The 15,930-nt window shown below is 42.8% G+C and overlaps 1 protein-coding gene across 1 annotated transcript; it reads left to right on the top strand.

The window, feature by feature from the left end:
- The first annotated feature begins 348 nt into the window (after nucleotides 1-348).
- LOC135496941 (ethanolamine kinase 1-like) lies at nucleotides 349-13,183 on the top strand. The gene is made up of 8 exons (XM_064786540.1): nucleotides 349-577; nucleotides 1,129-1,400; nucleotides 7,931-8,089; nucleotides 8,368-8,525; nucleotides 9,215-9,301; nucleotides 9,656-9,816; nucleotides 11,298-11,380; nucleotides 12,265-13,183. The coding sequence occupies exons 1-8, from the start codon at nucleotides 458-460 to the stop codon at nucleotides 12,374-12,376; spliced, it is 1,152 nt and encodes a 383-aa protein (XP_064642610.1). The 5' UTR covers nucleotides 349-457; the 3' UTR covers nucleotides 12,377-13,183.
- The last annotated feature ends 2,747 nt before the right edge of the window (nucleotides 13,184-15,930 follow it).

The raw sequence follows: 15,930 nt of genomic DNA, 5'->3' as shown, positions 1-15,930 counted from the left end.
GAATGCATAAATTGTTCACTTGTTGGGCTGCATACAAATGGGCTCCAGGGCTTCAAAAAAGAGTTTTTTTTAGATCAGGTCAGGACAGGTGCTACCAGATCATTTGACAACTTGGCACTGGCATGCACTGGGGCCACATAGATATGGATATCTACAGCATGACGTCATGCGTGACGACACGCAGTGCATTACTAGTGCATAATTCCATGTGGAGAGGATCTGCACTGAGAGAGGGCCAACTCGATTCTAGTCGGAGTCAACATCGGAATAGCTGAACAAGCCAGTCAGATTACGAAGTGTTTTGTGCAGGTTGTTGTTTGCAACTGACTGTAGTACAATATCTGACGATCTACCTGGCCTAAAATATACTACATGTAGTACAAGCAGGCTTCACCGTGGCTCGTAATATGAGTGAGACCCGATATCGAGAATAACACTATCTCAACGATCTTCAACCATGGCTGCTCGCATTCTCGATCTCGACACTACGGTGGACAAGGACAGTAACCAAGATGGCTTACTGAAGATGCTAGCGAAACTGCGACCAGCTTGGAAGAAGGATGACATCAAAATCGAGGTAAGTTACATGACCGATGTTACTAGTGCGACAGGAAAATTGGTCCGTTTTAGAACTTCTGACAGAATCGTTCTTTATCAGGTAGATCATGGTTGTAACTCTCATACATACTAGAAAGTGAAGTAGAGGCAAATGAACCACACTGAGTCTATTTAGAACTAGGCCCTGTAATGCAGCATGCTTAGTTAGCATTTAGGTCGTGACTTTACCAACAGGTAATGGTCTATACGCCAAAAGCTTACGTTACCAAATGGATTCAGTGAAGTCGACGAGGTCAAATCGGGGCGCATATAGCTGCTGAAGTTACGGACCATTCGCCCTGTTCATAAATGCGAGAGAAGAACAGGGTGAAAGCTCTTTGGCGTGTTGGGCAATAGCCAGTCTGAAATTCCTCATCAAGATACTTGCCGACCAAGGATTTTCTTCCTGTATTGGTTTCTCAGAACATCTTAATTTGAATATTATGACCCGTGCGGGATTTACTCACACACCCCTCATGTAACGCATGAATTGCTCCTGATTCCTGATTCCTTTTTCTCTTTTCAAATTAGCCTCTACAACAGGGTTTAGTCAATCACATGCTACTCTGTAAAGCCAACGAAAACAAGGATGAATGGTTGGTGGCCAGGATATTCGGAATAACCGTGGAGGGCTTCATTCAAAACAGGCAGAAAGAGTTAATCCACACAAAGTTGATGGCGGATTTGAAGATTGGGCCTCCCCTCTACGCGACATTCACCAACGGTCTTGTTTCAGGATTCACCAAGGGAACGACCTATTTCTGGACAGATTTGTCCGCTTTTAAGAACATCAAGCTCTTGAAGTAAGTACCTGAGCCCCGATATTATTTTAGTCGGAAAGATTGATGTCTTATCGTCTTCAACTGTCATGCCAATAGTGTTTTGGCCTGATCCCGGCCGTGTCGCCGGGAGCCTCTTCTTCATCTGCGTTCTGCCTGCCAAAACTATACCTCACTCCTGTGGCGGAGATGAAGCCGCTTGTCGTTTCGAGGTCATGCTGTGTTCCCCACAGTTTTCCCTCGACATTGGTGTCTACGGGCCAGAATTTCGGTCGTAAATCCTGGTGCAGGGGACAGTATTGTAGAAGGAGGACTGGTGACCGCCGATACATACTTCCTACCCAGTTTTGTGTGTGGCTGCACAGGGAATAATCCAGTCATCTGTGACAGTGCGGGCATGTGGCTCGATGTATTGGCCACCGTGCTCGGAAAACTGGTCACAAACTTCATTCGAACGTTTGTCCTCCTTCGTCTCGCTCAGTCTCAAATGGAACTGGGCACTTCTTGCTTGTTTTCTCGGTCTTGGTCGCCATTTGTGAGTAGTGTTTGGAGATAACATCCCAAATTGTGTGACCCTCCTCTCTATCACTCGTTGCTTATGGTACGATGGCTCAATGTCAAACCTTCTTTCAACTCTGTGTTGAGACTGGCTTTCTCAGACTAAGAGGGAGAAGGAGAAGGCATGGCCACATCCGAGACCTTGCCCTCCCCAACCAGCTCGGTTGACAATTAGCCTACAATCCTTTACGGTTAAGGGGTCACGATCGTTCAATTTCTTGATGGCTTCATTGAAGATTTGCTGGGTTTTTTTTTACTTCATCACTAAACACTATATTGTAATTGTTCTGCGCAGATTTAACAGTTATCATAAGTCGCTGTATACAGAGTGTCTTGGGGACAAAGGATTGTGCTTTTAGTCTCCGAGATATCGATTTTGTTGGGTCTCTATAAAACAATATCTTAATCCAATACCATACAATAGGGTAGGACAATTTAAAGACATATTTGAAAGTCTTATGAATTGAAATACACTTTTATTTTGTGGAAGCCATTACAGTGTAATTAAAGTTAATGAAAGAACACTGTACGTTCTATTTCACTCTTGCTCCGGCATCCGATCCGCTGTCGTCTGGGAGTTAGTAACAGTGGAATTCCCAGCTGCAGTGTCCGATGCCGCCGTGGGTTTTACAGCAGGTCCTACTCTTGGTGCAGAAGTATCCAACCTTTATGCATTCAAGCCTGAAATAAAATGGGAGCGTTGATGAAAACCTTCCACTACAGCATGGTCTTTTCCATTTTTTGTTTAAAAGTCATAACGCTATTACTAATTGGAACCAAGTGAAGCTTTCAGTATCAAATTGTATTTGGCTATAACCTCAATCCGGTATTTTGAATATATACCGGACTTGGCAGCGAGAGATTTATCTGGAGGTTTCTGTCCGGTCTCTAGAGGGGAAGTGGCTCGTCCCCACTTGTTGCGGGTTCATTGTGTCCCGGAAAGGCCTTGTCACCTACCGTTTAAGATAATTTTCCTTCATTTCCACATCAAACCGTTCCTCCCCCTTAATGTCACTCTCCTCTCCTTACGGCGCTCTGATTGAGCGCTTTTTTCTACCGCTACAATACGTCGAAAGGGTATGGACAACACCAGGGGAAATATCGAGAGGCGGAGTATATTGAAAACAACTGGTGCCTGGGTTGGAAGTAGCTCGAAGTTCAATGTGTACCGGAAAGGCCTTCATGTCACCTACCGTTTTCCAGATGGATCATTTTCCTTCATTTCCTCATCGAACCTTTCCTCATGATTCTTCTCTCCTGCAAGTTACGACACGCATATGAGGATTCGTAGTCTGTTACCTGGGCATATACTGTGCTCAACGCAACAATCGCCAGAAGTTGCAGCGAATTTTTTCTCTCCATATTTTGTTTCAGGTTAGGCATGCGCACGACTGAGTTCCCACAGAGCAAATTCCAATCTCCTAGCCTCATCATTGGTAGCGGTTACGAGACTTTGTGATACCAGGGTACATTTGGCCTCTTCCTGTTGGTCTCTTCCGGTTTAAGAGGCAACAAATGACAGCTTGTCCTCTCATTGGGAGTTTGAGCAAAGTCTGGTATGCGCATGCGTAACCGGACACAAAATCAGAACATTTTGCTTTATTTTTAGCCGACTGCGGCGTTGATTCAAAATGATCAGAGGTGAATTGGTGAGAAAGCGTCGATATGAGGAAGGCATGGAATGTTGCATTATTGTTCTGATAAGAAACGCAACGGGCAAACATGCCATTGGATTTGAGGCTTAAAAGATGTTACATGATTTACCTACCGGCAACGACAAAGGCAATGGTCAGCGCCAGTACCAACAGGAGACAGATGGTCTTCATATTTTCGGTGAGAGATTCTTCTTGACGAGATTGAGCTTCCTGAAATGAAATTAAGTTACAAACCAATTGTTTCTGTGGGGTGCGATTGGCTGCTCCAAAGGACCAGGAGAACATAACAATTTCTCTTTCTTGGGGACATGGAACTTGGGAGAGACTCGTGGAATACAGATCTTGATGACCTAGTGGTGTCGGTAATTCTACAGACTTCAAAGGCACAGAAACACTTGGCGTAGTATCAAGTTTTATTATTCTTTCGCTCGACACGATGACCTCTCCGAGCTGAGAAAGACTCCAAAACATGTGTCCACCATAAGGGGCTGTAAATTATATTCTGTGTACGATGAGATGACGGTAGTGAGATATCAAATAAAGTTCAGTGTTATAATAGAAACCAACCGAGTCACTTGATGATTTTTACCGCTCCTCTTTCCCGAAGTAGAAACCCCCAGAGTTTCGACATGGTGCCGTGACCAGGATTACACTCAACAACACAACGCAACGACTACAACACAACGCAACGAGTACAACACAACGCAACGAGTACAACACAACGCAACGAGTAACCACGATGTCCAAAAAGCAAGCTAAGGACTTTAAAAAAGGCGTTCTCGCCTTACAACAAAAAAGGGATGTCCGGCTCCGAACCTTAGACACGGAATTCGGGACTGCAACGGCAGTTCTCGAAAACGCAGATATCAGCGAAGATGATATTGCCGAAGTGGAGGGACATCTCGAGGAGATGAACGATCTGTACCAGACGATACTTGAAATGAACGAACAAATTGAGAAGCAACTAACCGACCTGAAAGATAGTGACGCCATCGACAAGGAAATTACCGACAGCAGCGCAATTCGCAGTCAAAGTAGAATAAAACTGCTGAAGGTCAAGAATTCGTTAGCTCGACAAACAAAACGGAATACGACTTCGAGCCCAGATGTCACAACCGAAAGAAGGAAGAATAAGACCGCCCAGTTGCCGAAGCTAAAATTACCGATATTTGACGGTAAATTCACGGCGTGGACAGCATTCTGGGACGCCATCGAGGCTGACGTCATCAAAGGAGACTACGCGGACATTACAAAATTCAATTACATAATAGGACAACTCACAGGGAACGCCAAGGATGCTATCACCGGACTACACCCGCTCCGGAGAAAATCTACCAGCTCTCATCCAACTATTGAAAGACAGATTCGGTCAACCAAGGAAAATAACGAGAGCTCACGTCTACAACCTCCTTGATATAACTCCGTCAGGGGGTCACTACGCCAGCCTCCGGGAATTTCACAACAAGATTCTTGGTGACATACGGTCACTTGAAAATATGGATGTATCAATAGAACAATGTGCAACCTTTATAGTTCCTGTCATTGAAAGAAAATTACCAAAATTTCTGCGCGAGAAGATCGGTACCGCCGGTCAAGGAGACCGTTTCCAGGTTAAAAATTCATGGATCGATTCACTGAGGAATTAGAAAATATAAGCGAAAGAATGGATACACCAACGACAGCAACGCAGCAGAGGAATAATTCTCACGCAGGAAATAACAGGATCTCCGTGGAATCGTTCGTGAGTGTGCCGAATACTACTTATACTAAACCACCGCCGCAAAACTACAACCGACCAAAAGTGTGCCCTTTCTGTGCAGGACCGCATAACCCTTTCGAGTGCAAACTACCAGCGCATGAAAAGTTCATTGCCGTGCGTCAACATAAACTTTGCTACAACTGCCTCGGACCGCATTTCACCCAGGAATGTCAAAATCAAAAAAGATGCCGCACATGCGACCGGTTTCATCACACCAGTCTGCATGAATATTTCGCCAATTCATCCAGAATAAACCCACCTCAAAATAATTCTCAACAACACGCAACTAGTGGCTGTGCCATTGCGCCACAAAGTCATTGTACCGCTACCGTTAGAAATGAACAACCGCCAATCGCAAAGTCAACCGCGGACCTTACTAGGCTGAGGATCAGGGAGAATCTAGACTATTACGAACAGTAAACCTTAACCGAAACTCTCCAGCACACTATGGATTATCGAACGCCAGATAAATGGACAAATGGACTAATGGGGTAGCAAGTAGACCAGGTCTTGACCCGTCTACTAAGGAAATATAAGGTGTCTCCTTCCCCTAGCCAATTTACGGGCCACCCTATGAGCAGGGGTGCAGTACCCGTTTAGCTTCCCTCCGTCGGGGTACGACGCCTGTCGTCATGATACTAAGAAGAAGAAGACAGCAGTACCGACGAATTACCACCAGACGAATCAAGAATTCATTTAAATTGCATTTAATCAACATTTATTTCAGATCAGGTTAACTATATATACTTTTCATTTTTGCATAGGGAACCACACATGTTAATTAACAAGCCTATGACCAATTATTCTTATTTCTTGAATCTTAGTATAATCGTAGCAGCCACTCAATTATGTAAGAGAAATAACATAACCTGCATTCAGTTCATATCAACACGTGAGTTTAATCTTAGGTCATGCAGCTGATCTCGACAGAAACACTTCTTGGCCGCCGGGAGTGTCGGTAATTCTACAGACTTCAAAGGCACAGAAACACTTGGCGAACGGAAACACTCGTGAACGGAAGGTCGAAGGTTCCAGACCCACTGGTAACCTCTTTCCGATGCGGCCGGTTGGTTAGCCGCCAGCTAGTTAAATAGGGTACAAACTGCCTTCTCGCCAGGCGCCTGGTATTAGAGATAGATATAAAGAGTGTCTCATAAGCCAAAAGCTGGCTGGCCCTTTCATTAGGGGTGACACTATAATAAACGAAGTTTTTAGAACCTGGGGAAGATAGATATAATCGATCCTCAAATCAAATAAACCAAATTTTCTTACCGTAATGTTTCCTCGTTGACTGCGGCTGAGGGTATGGCGACCGAGATAGGTGTGGGAGACTAAATTGGATATTAGCAGCTGTCAATTGAAATTAATTTGCATTTTTTGACGCAATTATCATGAATGCATCAATTGTTCACTTGTTGGGCTGCATACAAATGGGCTCCAGGGCTTCAATAAAGAGTTTTTTTTAGATCAGGTCAGGACAGGTGCTACCAGATCATTTGACAACTTGGCACTGGCACTGGTACCACATAGATATGGATATCTACAACGTGACGTCATGCGTGACGTCACGCAGTGCATTACTAGTGCATCATTCCATGTGAAGAGGATCTGCACTGAGAGAGGGCCAACTCGATTCTAGTCGGAGTCAACATCGGAATAGCTGAACAAGCCAGTCAGATTACGAAGTGTTTGGTGCAGGTTGTTGGCGGAAACTACTACTGTAGAACTCGAATAAGAGGTGACTGGGAAGCCGACAGCTCAGAAAAAAACCATCTGCCGCCCGACGCACCTGTCTGACAGCAGCTAGGTGTCTATAACTTCATTTCAATTCGATATAAATTTGCTTAATTGTTAAAGGCGCACGTCGTTATTTTACTTTGGTTCCATGAAATATTTCACTCGCTGCCCCTGACAAACATACAGGGCCGCGACTTGAATTGCTCCTTCAAACCCTTTCAACGTTCGATTCCCGATCGATCGTCTCATTTCGTCGTGACGTCATCTGTCAACCAAGCTGGGACAACCGGTAACCAATCGAAGTTCATTTCATAAACGGATTTCAAGAACGACGTCATCGAATCTCGTCTCACGAGACCAATACCATCGCCGAGGAAGGATTCGTCAACATATCCCGATCAAGAAAACGATCGCGCATCACCCTTTATTGGTTTCTTCTTCAATTTCTTCTTCTTCAGCGCTAAAACTGCCTAAACTGTAACCTCACTCCTGTGGCGGAGATGAAGCCGCTTGTCATTTCGAGGTCATGCTGTGTTCCCCACACTTTCAACATTGGTGTCAGCGGGCCAGAATTTCTGTCGTATTAAAGTCGCAGGGAGCAAGTTCGTTGTTTTTGTGATAGAAATCTTGGTTGGAAATGTTATTTAATTCAGCCTAAAATCCTAGTGATGAGATATCAGTTTCAATGGCCCCACGATAAGCGTAAAAGTTATCAATTAAAGCGTACTCTGCCGAAGAATTTCTGCCAGGCTGCTAAACACAAGTGTGCATTGGCTCTTTCTAATTTACTATGACCCATTTTCGATACAACTCCAGCTAGATTTTATTTTCTCTTCAATTTTCAGGGCAGTTGCGCGGGCTATGGCCAAGATTCACTGCGAGACAACAAGGCGGATTGCTGTCGATGAATATAGGGTGGAGAAGGTGAAGCCCATGATGGATGTCCTCAAAGATTTTACACTCGAGTGGCCCGAGGTGATAGTCGATGAAGAAACAACAAAATGGTAAGAACAGGCACCGTAAAGGGAACTATTTTCCCCTCATCACCACCAGGGATACCAGTACTCTGCCGAGTACTGAAACTTTCTATATAGATTCATATTCTATACAGATATACATGTATCTAAAGATAACAAAACTCTATTTATAAAATATTCGCCACTGTTTTTCCTCGGTATAGTTGTCTGCGGGCTATAATATTGTCGTATAACATGCTGATGATTGGGACAGTCGTGTGGGGAACCATTCCGAGCACACATCATCCCTCTTGTATTTGGAATAGGTTCAACAGTGAGGTACCGACCCAAGGAGAGCGGATAAAGGAACTAGATCTTGTGTTTGGAGGTCTGAAGGTGGTGACGGATAATATTCGTGGTCATGAACTCTCGTTTTGTCACAATGACTGCAACCCGACGAATGTCATCTATGATGAAAAGGAAGGTAAGAGAATAAATTGTCAAATAGTTTTTTTAAAAGATCCGGTAACATCTGTGATGTTCCCATATTTCAGTATTCCGTACAATAGGCACCTAGAGAGAGCAAGAGTTTTCAATAGGGGCAATCACACAAAAACGTTTCACTCTATCGTTCAGCGTTTCCATCAAGGAGAAAAACACAGAAACGGAAATCTCGAAAACGTTACACCTTAGTATTAATAGTGTTTGTCAAATAGATCTGGCCAAAGGTACTTGGCTGGCCTCTTGCCGCTATGATGTAATTGTATGATAGCAGGTGTCATAGTTGACCGGCTTTAATTGACACCGTGAGAAAGAGCATTGGTTAGGCCTACCCTGAGGATAATCTAGTGTTGTGCGACACCACTATATTTTGGTAAATGTGATCTGGTCACATTCATGAGTTCAACTAGGTATCTTTAAAAGCACTATAATGAAGAGGAGGGGAGTATTGGCGATTCGGTCTACCACTCGGTACATGTACCTTCAATTGGCCTGAAATGGCCTGAAATGTAAATCGCTTTGCGACAGCCATGATATACGGTGTATTAAGGAGCTGTTTAAGAATTTACATTATTCTTGAGGTCATTGATGCTGTCATTGTTGTAAATTTCGACGAACTCAACTTTTGAAAGCGACAGCAGGACGAATTTCAATATCAACTCTTCGTTTCAGACCACGTGACATTTGTGGATTTTGAGATGTGTGGTCTCGCTGAGCCCCTGATGGATTTATCCAACTTTCTGGTCACGTCTGCAACAGGTGAGTTTAGCGCTTCAAACGAATACATTTCCACTCAACACGCCCTTTGTTCGCTCTCCACCGAGAATTCTTCTGACCACAATATGACAAAGTGTACCAGCGATCACCAGTCGGAGGCTTTTTTCGACTTCTTTTTCAAAATTCTAACTTTTGTGGAAGAGGAGTGTTAATTTTGGCCCTTTTTGGAGAAATCACCTTTGGCCTCCACCCTAGCCAGTTGTGGGACCCCATTCCCTACCTATATCCATAGGGCGCTTGTCTCTGACATAAAATGATTTTAAAAAATTCATTGTGTGGCCTTGCGTCCCTCCTTGATATTGAACAAACTATATAACTTGTCTTCTTCATTCGCAGGCTTAGCCCCGGATCCTCAGGGACTGTACCACAGTCCTGAAGTCTCGCGAGAAGTCGTCTTGACCTACTTCAGAGAGATCAATAAACATGACAACATCCGTGATGACGTCACAGAGGACAAAATCCAAGAAACTCTAGACATAATCGAGATAATAGCTATAGTATATGACCTATGTTTTGTTTGAACATTTGATATATTTTGATAAAGGCGTGGACGTTTTCAAAAAAGTTGTCTTCACCAAAATTTAATTCGCAAACACCAAGATTTTAAATGATGAATTTGTAGAACGTGGTGCATCATGGTTGAAGACAGCTTCAACGGTGTAACGCTTTTGAGTGTTTACATTTTTGAGTGTTTACATTTTTGAGTGTTTACATTTTTGAGTGTTTACATTTTTGAGTGTTTACATTTTTGAGTGTTTACATTTTTGAGTGTTTACATTTTTGAGTGTTTACATTTTTGAGTGTTTACATTTTTGTGTCAGTGTTTCCTCGCATTTTTTGAGAACACTGAATGGTAGACTGACACGTTTTTCTTTGTTTACTCCTTTTGAAAGGTCGCGGTCTCTCTATTATTGTTTAGTTGCCTATTGAATGGAAACACTGAAATATGGAAAAAACACAGGTGGTATTATTCATACAGGGGAACCTCCCTTACAGGACAACTCTCTATTACGGACAATGCATTTGCTCCAATATAGGTCGTTTCCATTTAATACAACTTCTAGATTCAGCTCAGGCGCTTCTCAATTAAGGGCTACATTTGTGAGTACAGTACAACCTCTCTATTGCGGACACCCATGGGACTGGGCGTTGGTGTCGGTAATGTAAAGGTGTGCTTAATAGGGAGGTTATGCCATTATATCCAAAAAGTTGATTCATGTGTATGAACTTGGGGTCGTGAAGCCTACGTATTACATATTTCAATTAATTTTGAATATTAACTATTTCATACACATGTAATTTGATGCCATTTATAATATTATGCGAACTTGAAATTACTTTATTGCATTTCTGGTGGAGGTCATATTAATTTGCCAACATTGATATATGCAGGTTGTGTTCGTACGCTACATACTCATAGTCAGCGTACATCCTTAATTAGTTGTATAAAAGCATTTGATTGAGCTACTACACATCAAGCTTTATTCTTTGTAATTAGAGCACAAGGGGACAAACAACTCAATGGACTGCAATTAATGTTAGAATATACAGTAGCTTGGCAATGTGATGCACAGTGAAGATAAATAATCGAAACATTCGGTTTTGATTAGGAGAGCAACGGACATCCGGTCACTCCACCCTGTAATTAACTGAACACAGTGTCTACATTCTGTTCATCAAATACGCAAACTACACACCTGTTAGGTCTAATCGACTACCGGAAGCCATTGTTTTTGTTTACTGTCCGTAATTGCGTGGTGATTGGACCAGAAAGTCGCCAAGGCCGTGTCCACAATTTGGATCAGAGTGGTGTCCGCCCTACAGAGGTTTCGGTTAAAGCAAATGGCTTAGAAAAAAAATCGGGAGAAAAAAGTGGAGGTTCTACTGTACCCATGGTGTCCTAAAGGGGGGTTCTTCCGTATGATGAGAATTCTTTGGGGTCATACAATTTGTGTAGAATGGTTTCGTTTCTTTTCAGGCTCTGTTGTATTTCTTCCATATTGCTGCAGTTAAAATAGCGAGCCTCCCCGAGAGATCCATGGATCCCAAAATATTTCTTGGGTATGTTATTAGTGTTCTCGTTATCAGTGTTCTCTTTATCAGTGTTCTCGTTATTAGTGTTCTCGTTATTAGTGTTCTCGTCATTAGTGTTCTCGTTATTAGTGTTCTCGTTATTAGTGTTCTCGTTATTAGTGTTCTCGTTATTAGTGTTCCCGTTATTAGTGTTCTCGTCATTAGTATTCTCGTCATTAGTGTTCTCGTCATTAGTGTTCTCGTCATTAGTGTTCTCGTCATTAGTGTTCTCGTCATTAGTGTTCTCGTCATTAGTGTTCTCGTTATTAGTGGTCTCGTTATTAGTGTTCTCGTCATTAGTGTTCTCGTCATTAGTATTCTCGTCATTAGTGTTCTCGTCATTAGTATTCTCGTCATTAGTGTTCTCGTCATTAGTGTTCTCGTCATTAGTGTTCTCGTCATTAGTGTTCTCGTTATTAGTGGTCTCGTTTTCCCAAATGTTTGTACGTCTTTGTTGTTTTAGCCTTTTTATTTAAAAATCGCGAAGATTTCTGAAAACAACTATGATTTTGAATACGGTGGCTTATAAAATTTCTTTCAATTTTTCTGATTGAAATAATTTGTTTGCAATATTTCTCGACATTATAGGGTTTCAGAACCGCACTGTTCGTCTTCTTAAGGGTTGTGAGACATAATGTCCACTTGGTTGGCTACTAGACAACCTACTTAAACTGCAAACAATTAAGGAATTTCTTTCGTTTTTCCGATACAACCAAAAAAGGGATCTTTATTTTCGCGAATGGAAGTAATCCACGAAATCATCGGAAAGAAGAAACCGCGATATTTAGTTGTTCATCGTATTGGTTTATATGACGACGCCATTAGAATATTTGTTTCCTAACGAATAACATGGATTGTTTTCCTTTTTTCAGCCTGAGTCTCGCCCGCCTCAAGTGCTACTGGCGAGATCGCGCAAGGATGATAGACCTCCTGGAGAAACTGAGGAACAAAGGGCGTAAGAATACCAAGGCAAACAAGAAGTGAAAAGGAAAAAGTAGATCTGAAAGGAGGGTACACCTATCCGAATGGGCACGCTACAAGCTTCCTAGACACCGGATATCACGTGATCAAATGTGAAAGGGAGAAGATCTGAAAGGAGAGTACACCTATCCGAATGGGAACGGTACAAGCTTCCTAGCCACCGGATATCACGTGATCAAATGTGTTTATAATCACTTTTAGCAGCAGCATACACTACTGCTTTTAGGACTGTTGATGAAACCACAATCATCACAATCAGCTATAGCAATTTCATTGGAAGTTTTTACTTAAGCACGAACTTTTGTAAAATCACACTAACAATCATTTGTTTATATTGTTTTACCATTGTACATTTCACCAATTAATTTTAATCGAACATCTAAGCCAAACAAGCTGAGGCAAAATAATGCATTGCCCCCCCCCCTCCCCACAACACGCATGCGCATGTGGAGTGAAACGCATTGACATTCACGGGCCTAGAATTAATAGAAAAGATGTCTGTAATAGGGAGGGCGGCGAATCGATGTGACAGCTGAGTCCCCATTGTAACGCTTGACTGTCTGTTGAGGGATTAGACTCGTGGAACAATAGGCCCATTCTTAGGAGGACCTGAATGATTCTAATTTGGTTCTAAGGGGCCAGTAAATGTATTGACATAGTCATTCGAAAAGAATCCAAAGAAAAATTATCCGACGTGGATGTGTTAATAGCGAGTATTCCTCCGTAAAAGCTCAAATCTTGAAAATACTTTTTTGGAACGAAAACGCAAAAAACCTACAGAAACAAAGCAGGCATACAATACACTTTCAGGTCTTTTAGGCAAATTGCATTACATTTTTTTTTTTTTTTTTTTTTTTATCTGTACAACGGAAAGTAGTACGAACAGACATATATATATTACCACTTAGAAGTATTTCAGTTATTGATAATGAAAAAACATTGGAGATCATTCGTGTCTATCTTTAAAATGTTTTCTGTAATAGTGGTTTTTCAATTCACCGAACATCTCTCAACAGTACATATTGATTTGGGATTTTCAAAAGCTCAAATTTGTTTTCCAAAAAGTGTACAAGGTCCGACCAGTAAACCATTTCTTGACGGACATTTGGAGATTAAGTTCAGGACTAAATATCAGACTTGATCAACACGTAGCCTAATCCTCCATTGATGTGTAATTACCGATCTCTTCAAGATTTGTTTAGAGTACGTGGTAGGAAAATCCCCATTTAAATACAAACATATTCGTACATGATGTCATGCATTTTTGCCTGTTTACAAACAACGTAGCGTTAGGTAAAAACCGCATCGATATCCATCATGCTGTTCATTAATTATTCATGCGTTACCGCCTTGTTTTCATTTTGCTTCATCACAAATCGACTATGTAATCAGCATTAACGTCACATGATGATAGAAACAGGACGCTGTTTTAGTCGCTATTGGCAGTCAATTAGGGTGTTTGTATAATGCTATTGAAATATTCATACCAAACTTAGACTAAAGCTAATGGCTCCCGATATAGGACGATATGACCGTCTGCCGTTGTTGGTGAGCAGGGTGTCTCTAAACGCAGTTTATAGAATTCCTGTGTCGACGTCGTCGGTACAGCTGGTTATCCGCACGAAGCAACAAACATTTGATAAGAGATTTTTATTTGGCGGCAACAAACACCGGGCAAATCCCCCACAATCATCACGTATACATGTATGTACTGGTACCATGGCATCTCTGGTTGTTTAAAAATGGTTTTATCACTAACGTTGGCATCCCATTCAGTTAGATTTTCAATCAGACTAAACACAACGTTAAATTAACGCTGGCGTTAGTGGTCGACAAAACTTCTTTTGAACAACTGCGCCGCAGTTTTCCATTCGTCGCAGCTTTCGTCAAGGTTGCAAGGTCTTATTTGTATCTTCCAATCATGAACGCGTGGATGTTTGTGAGAGCGTAAACTGAACATGGTAAACGACACAAGATATTCAAGTAAGGATATTAGAAAACACACTTTATATCCGGCCTAAGAAAATCACAATAACACTCAGTCTAATGATCACAGACACAGCTCTGACTGAGCAATCGAGGGAGAACGGATTCAAGTACAACACCACAGTGCGAATATATCACTATCGATATTCCTTTGTCTAAAATAGGGTCTGGGTGGTATTTGTCATCAGCTTTTGTTAAGAAAGCTCTTGACCCTTGCCTGGAGGTCATATGTTCGTCCCCGCTGTTTGTCGAAGTCTGCAAGAGTTTGAGTCCGTTGTAGGCCCTGTTTAACAGCGGGGTCGGCGCGGAGAGTCTGTACGTGTCGCTCATTGAGGCACATCCTGGGTGAGTGCGGGCGATTGATTGCACCTCTATTCCAAGCAACAGTCCGCCCTAGTCCTGTGCAATTCATAGAATTCGTGAACGAATGATTATTTCCGACGTAACTCCCATCATTTATGTCATGGATGTCAAAGTTATACTCCTTGCCTATAGGGGGAGCACGTGAATTTGTATCCCTGAAAGCGCCACCCGGAGGAAACCGTTTTCGTTCAAATTTGTCCAGGTCATCCTCGGTCACGTTGTCTGTGTAATTCCGCTCACTTGTTTCACTTGCAACACCACTGTCAGCTGTTGTGTGTTCAGTACCGCCTAATATCCGGTCTTGTTCGCTGGTCAGTGCGGCACTGCTGGATCCTATTGCCGTCGTGTTCTCGTGAGGAAGGCGTGATTCTCGCTCCTGCGTTTTGGTCCCAATGCTGTTCAGGACTAGAGGGACGCTATTCAGTTCCGTCTTTTCATCCATGGCTCTCATTAGGCTTAGTTTGATATGCTTATCCTGATATTTTGTGAGGTCAATTGTAGTTTTGCTCCGGTACAGCCAGCTAGGCCCGTTGCCAGTACCAACACCATGAGTTGGAATCCCCGCTGGATCATTCCGCTTCGAAGAATCCGCATCCTGTTTACGCGAGTGTCTCTCATGAATAAACCTCAAGCGGTTAATCCTCGCCGCCTCTTGGTCTGACCCGACCAAATGAGTGGCCTTGGGCGTGCGAAACCTCGGAACCTCTTGACGCCCATAATTGTAAGACTTTAAACGCCTGTCCTTGCTCGGCTCATTCGGAGACTTCAGTTTAGTTCCTGGCGCGAATGATATCGTCTTCACATTGATGAGTTGCTGGTCAGAGGGATCTGCTTGCGAATCCTTTAACTTCTCGATTTTCAATTTATGTGTCAGAACTTCGGGCCCGTGGAAAGAAAACATGTCTGACGCGCTATCCGTTCCGTTGTCGTCGACGCTTACGTGTTGCTTTAATCCATCGCTGCCGCAGTTTACTCCTGATCCCTTCTGATCCTGTCTTCCCCCAAGCACTGGTAATGTGCCCCGTATTGACCGGTTCCTAGGTGCCTCACCGTGACCATACATACTCGGCCTACCACGACAGCCATTTGTGCGCATATTGACAGGTCTATTATCTGAGCAGCAATTACTCAAACCGAATCGGTCGCGTGACCCACAACAGTTACGTGCCATGCGTTGGTTATTTTGATAATCCATTGACCCAATAATC

This window comes from Lineus longissimus, chromosome 12 (assembly GCF_910592395.1).
Source record: "Lineus longissimus chromosome 12, tnLinLong1.2, whole genome shotgun sequence".
Lineage (NCBI taxonomy): Eukaryota > Metazoa > Nemertea > Pilidiophora > Heteronemertea > Lineidae > Lineus > Lineus longissimus.
This window is presented reverse-complemented; position numbering and strand designations above follow the sequence as displayed.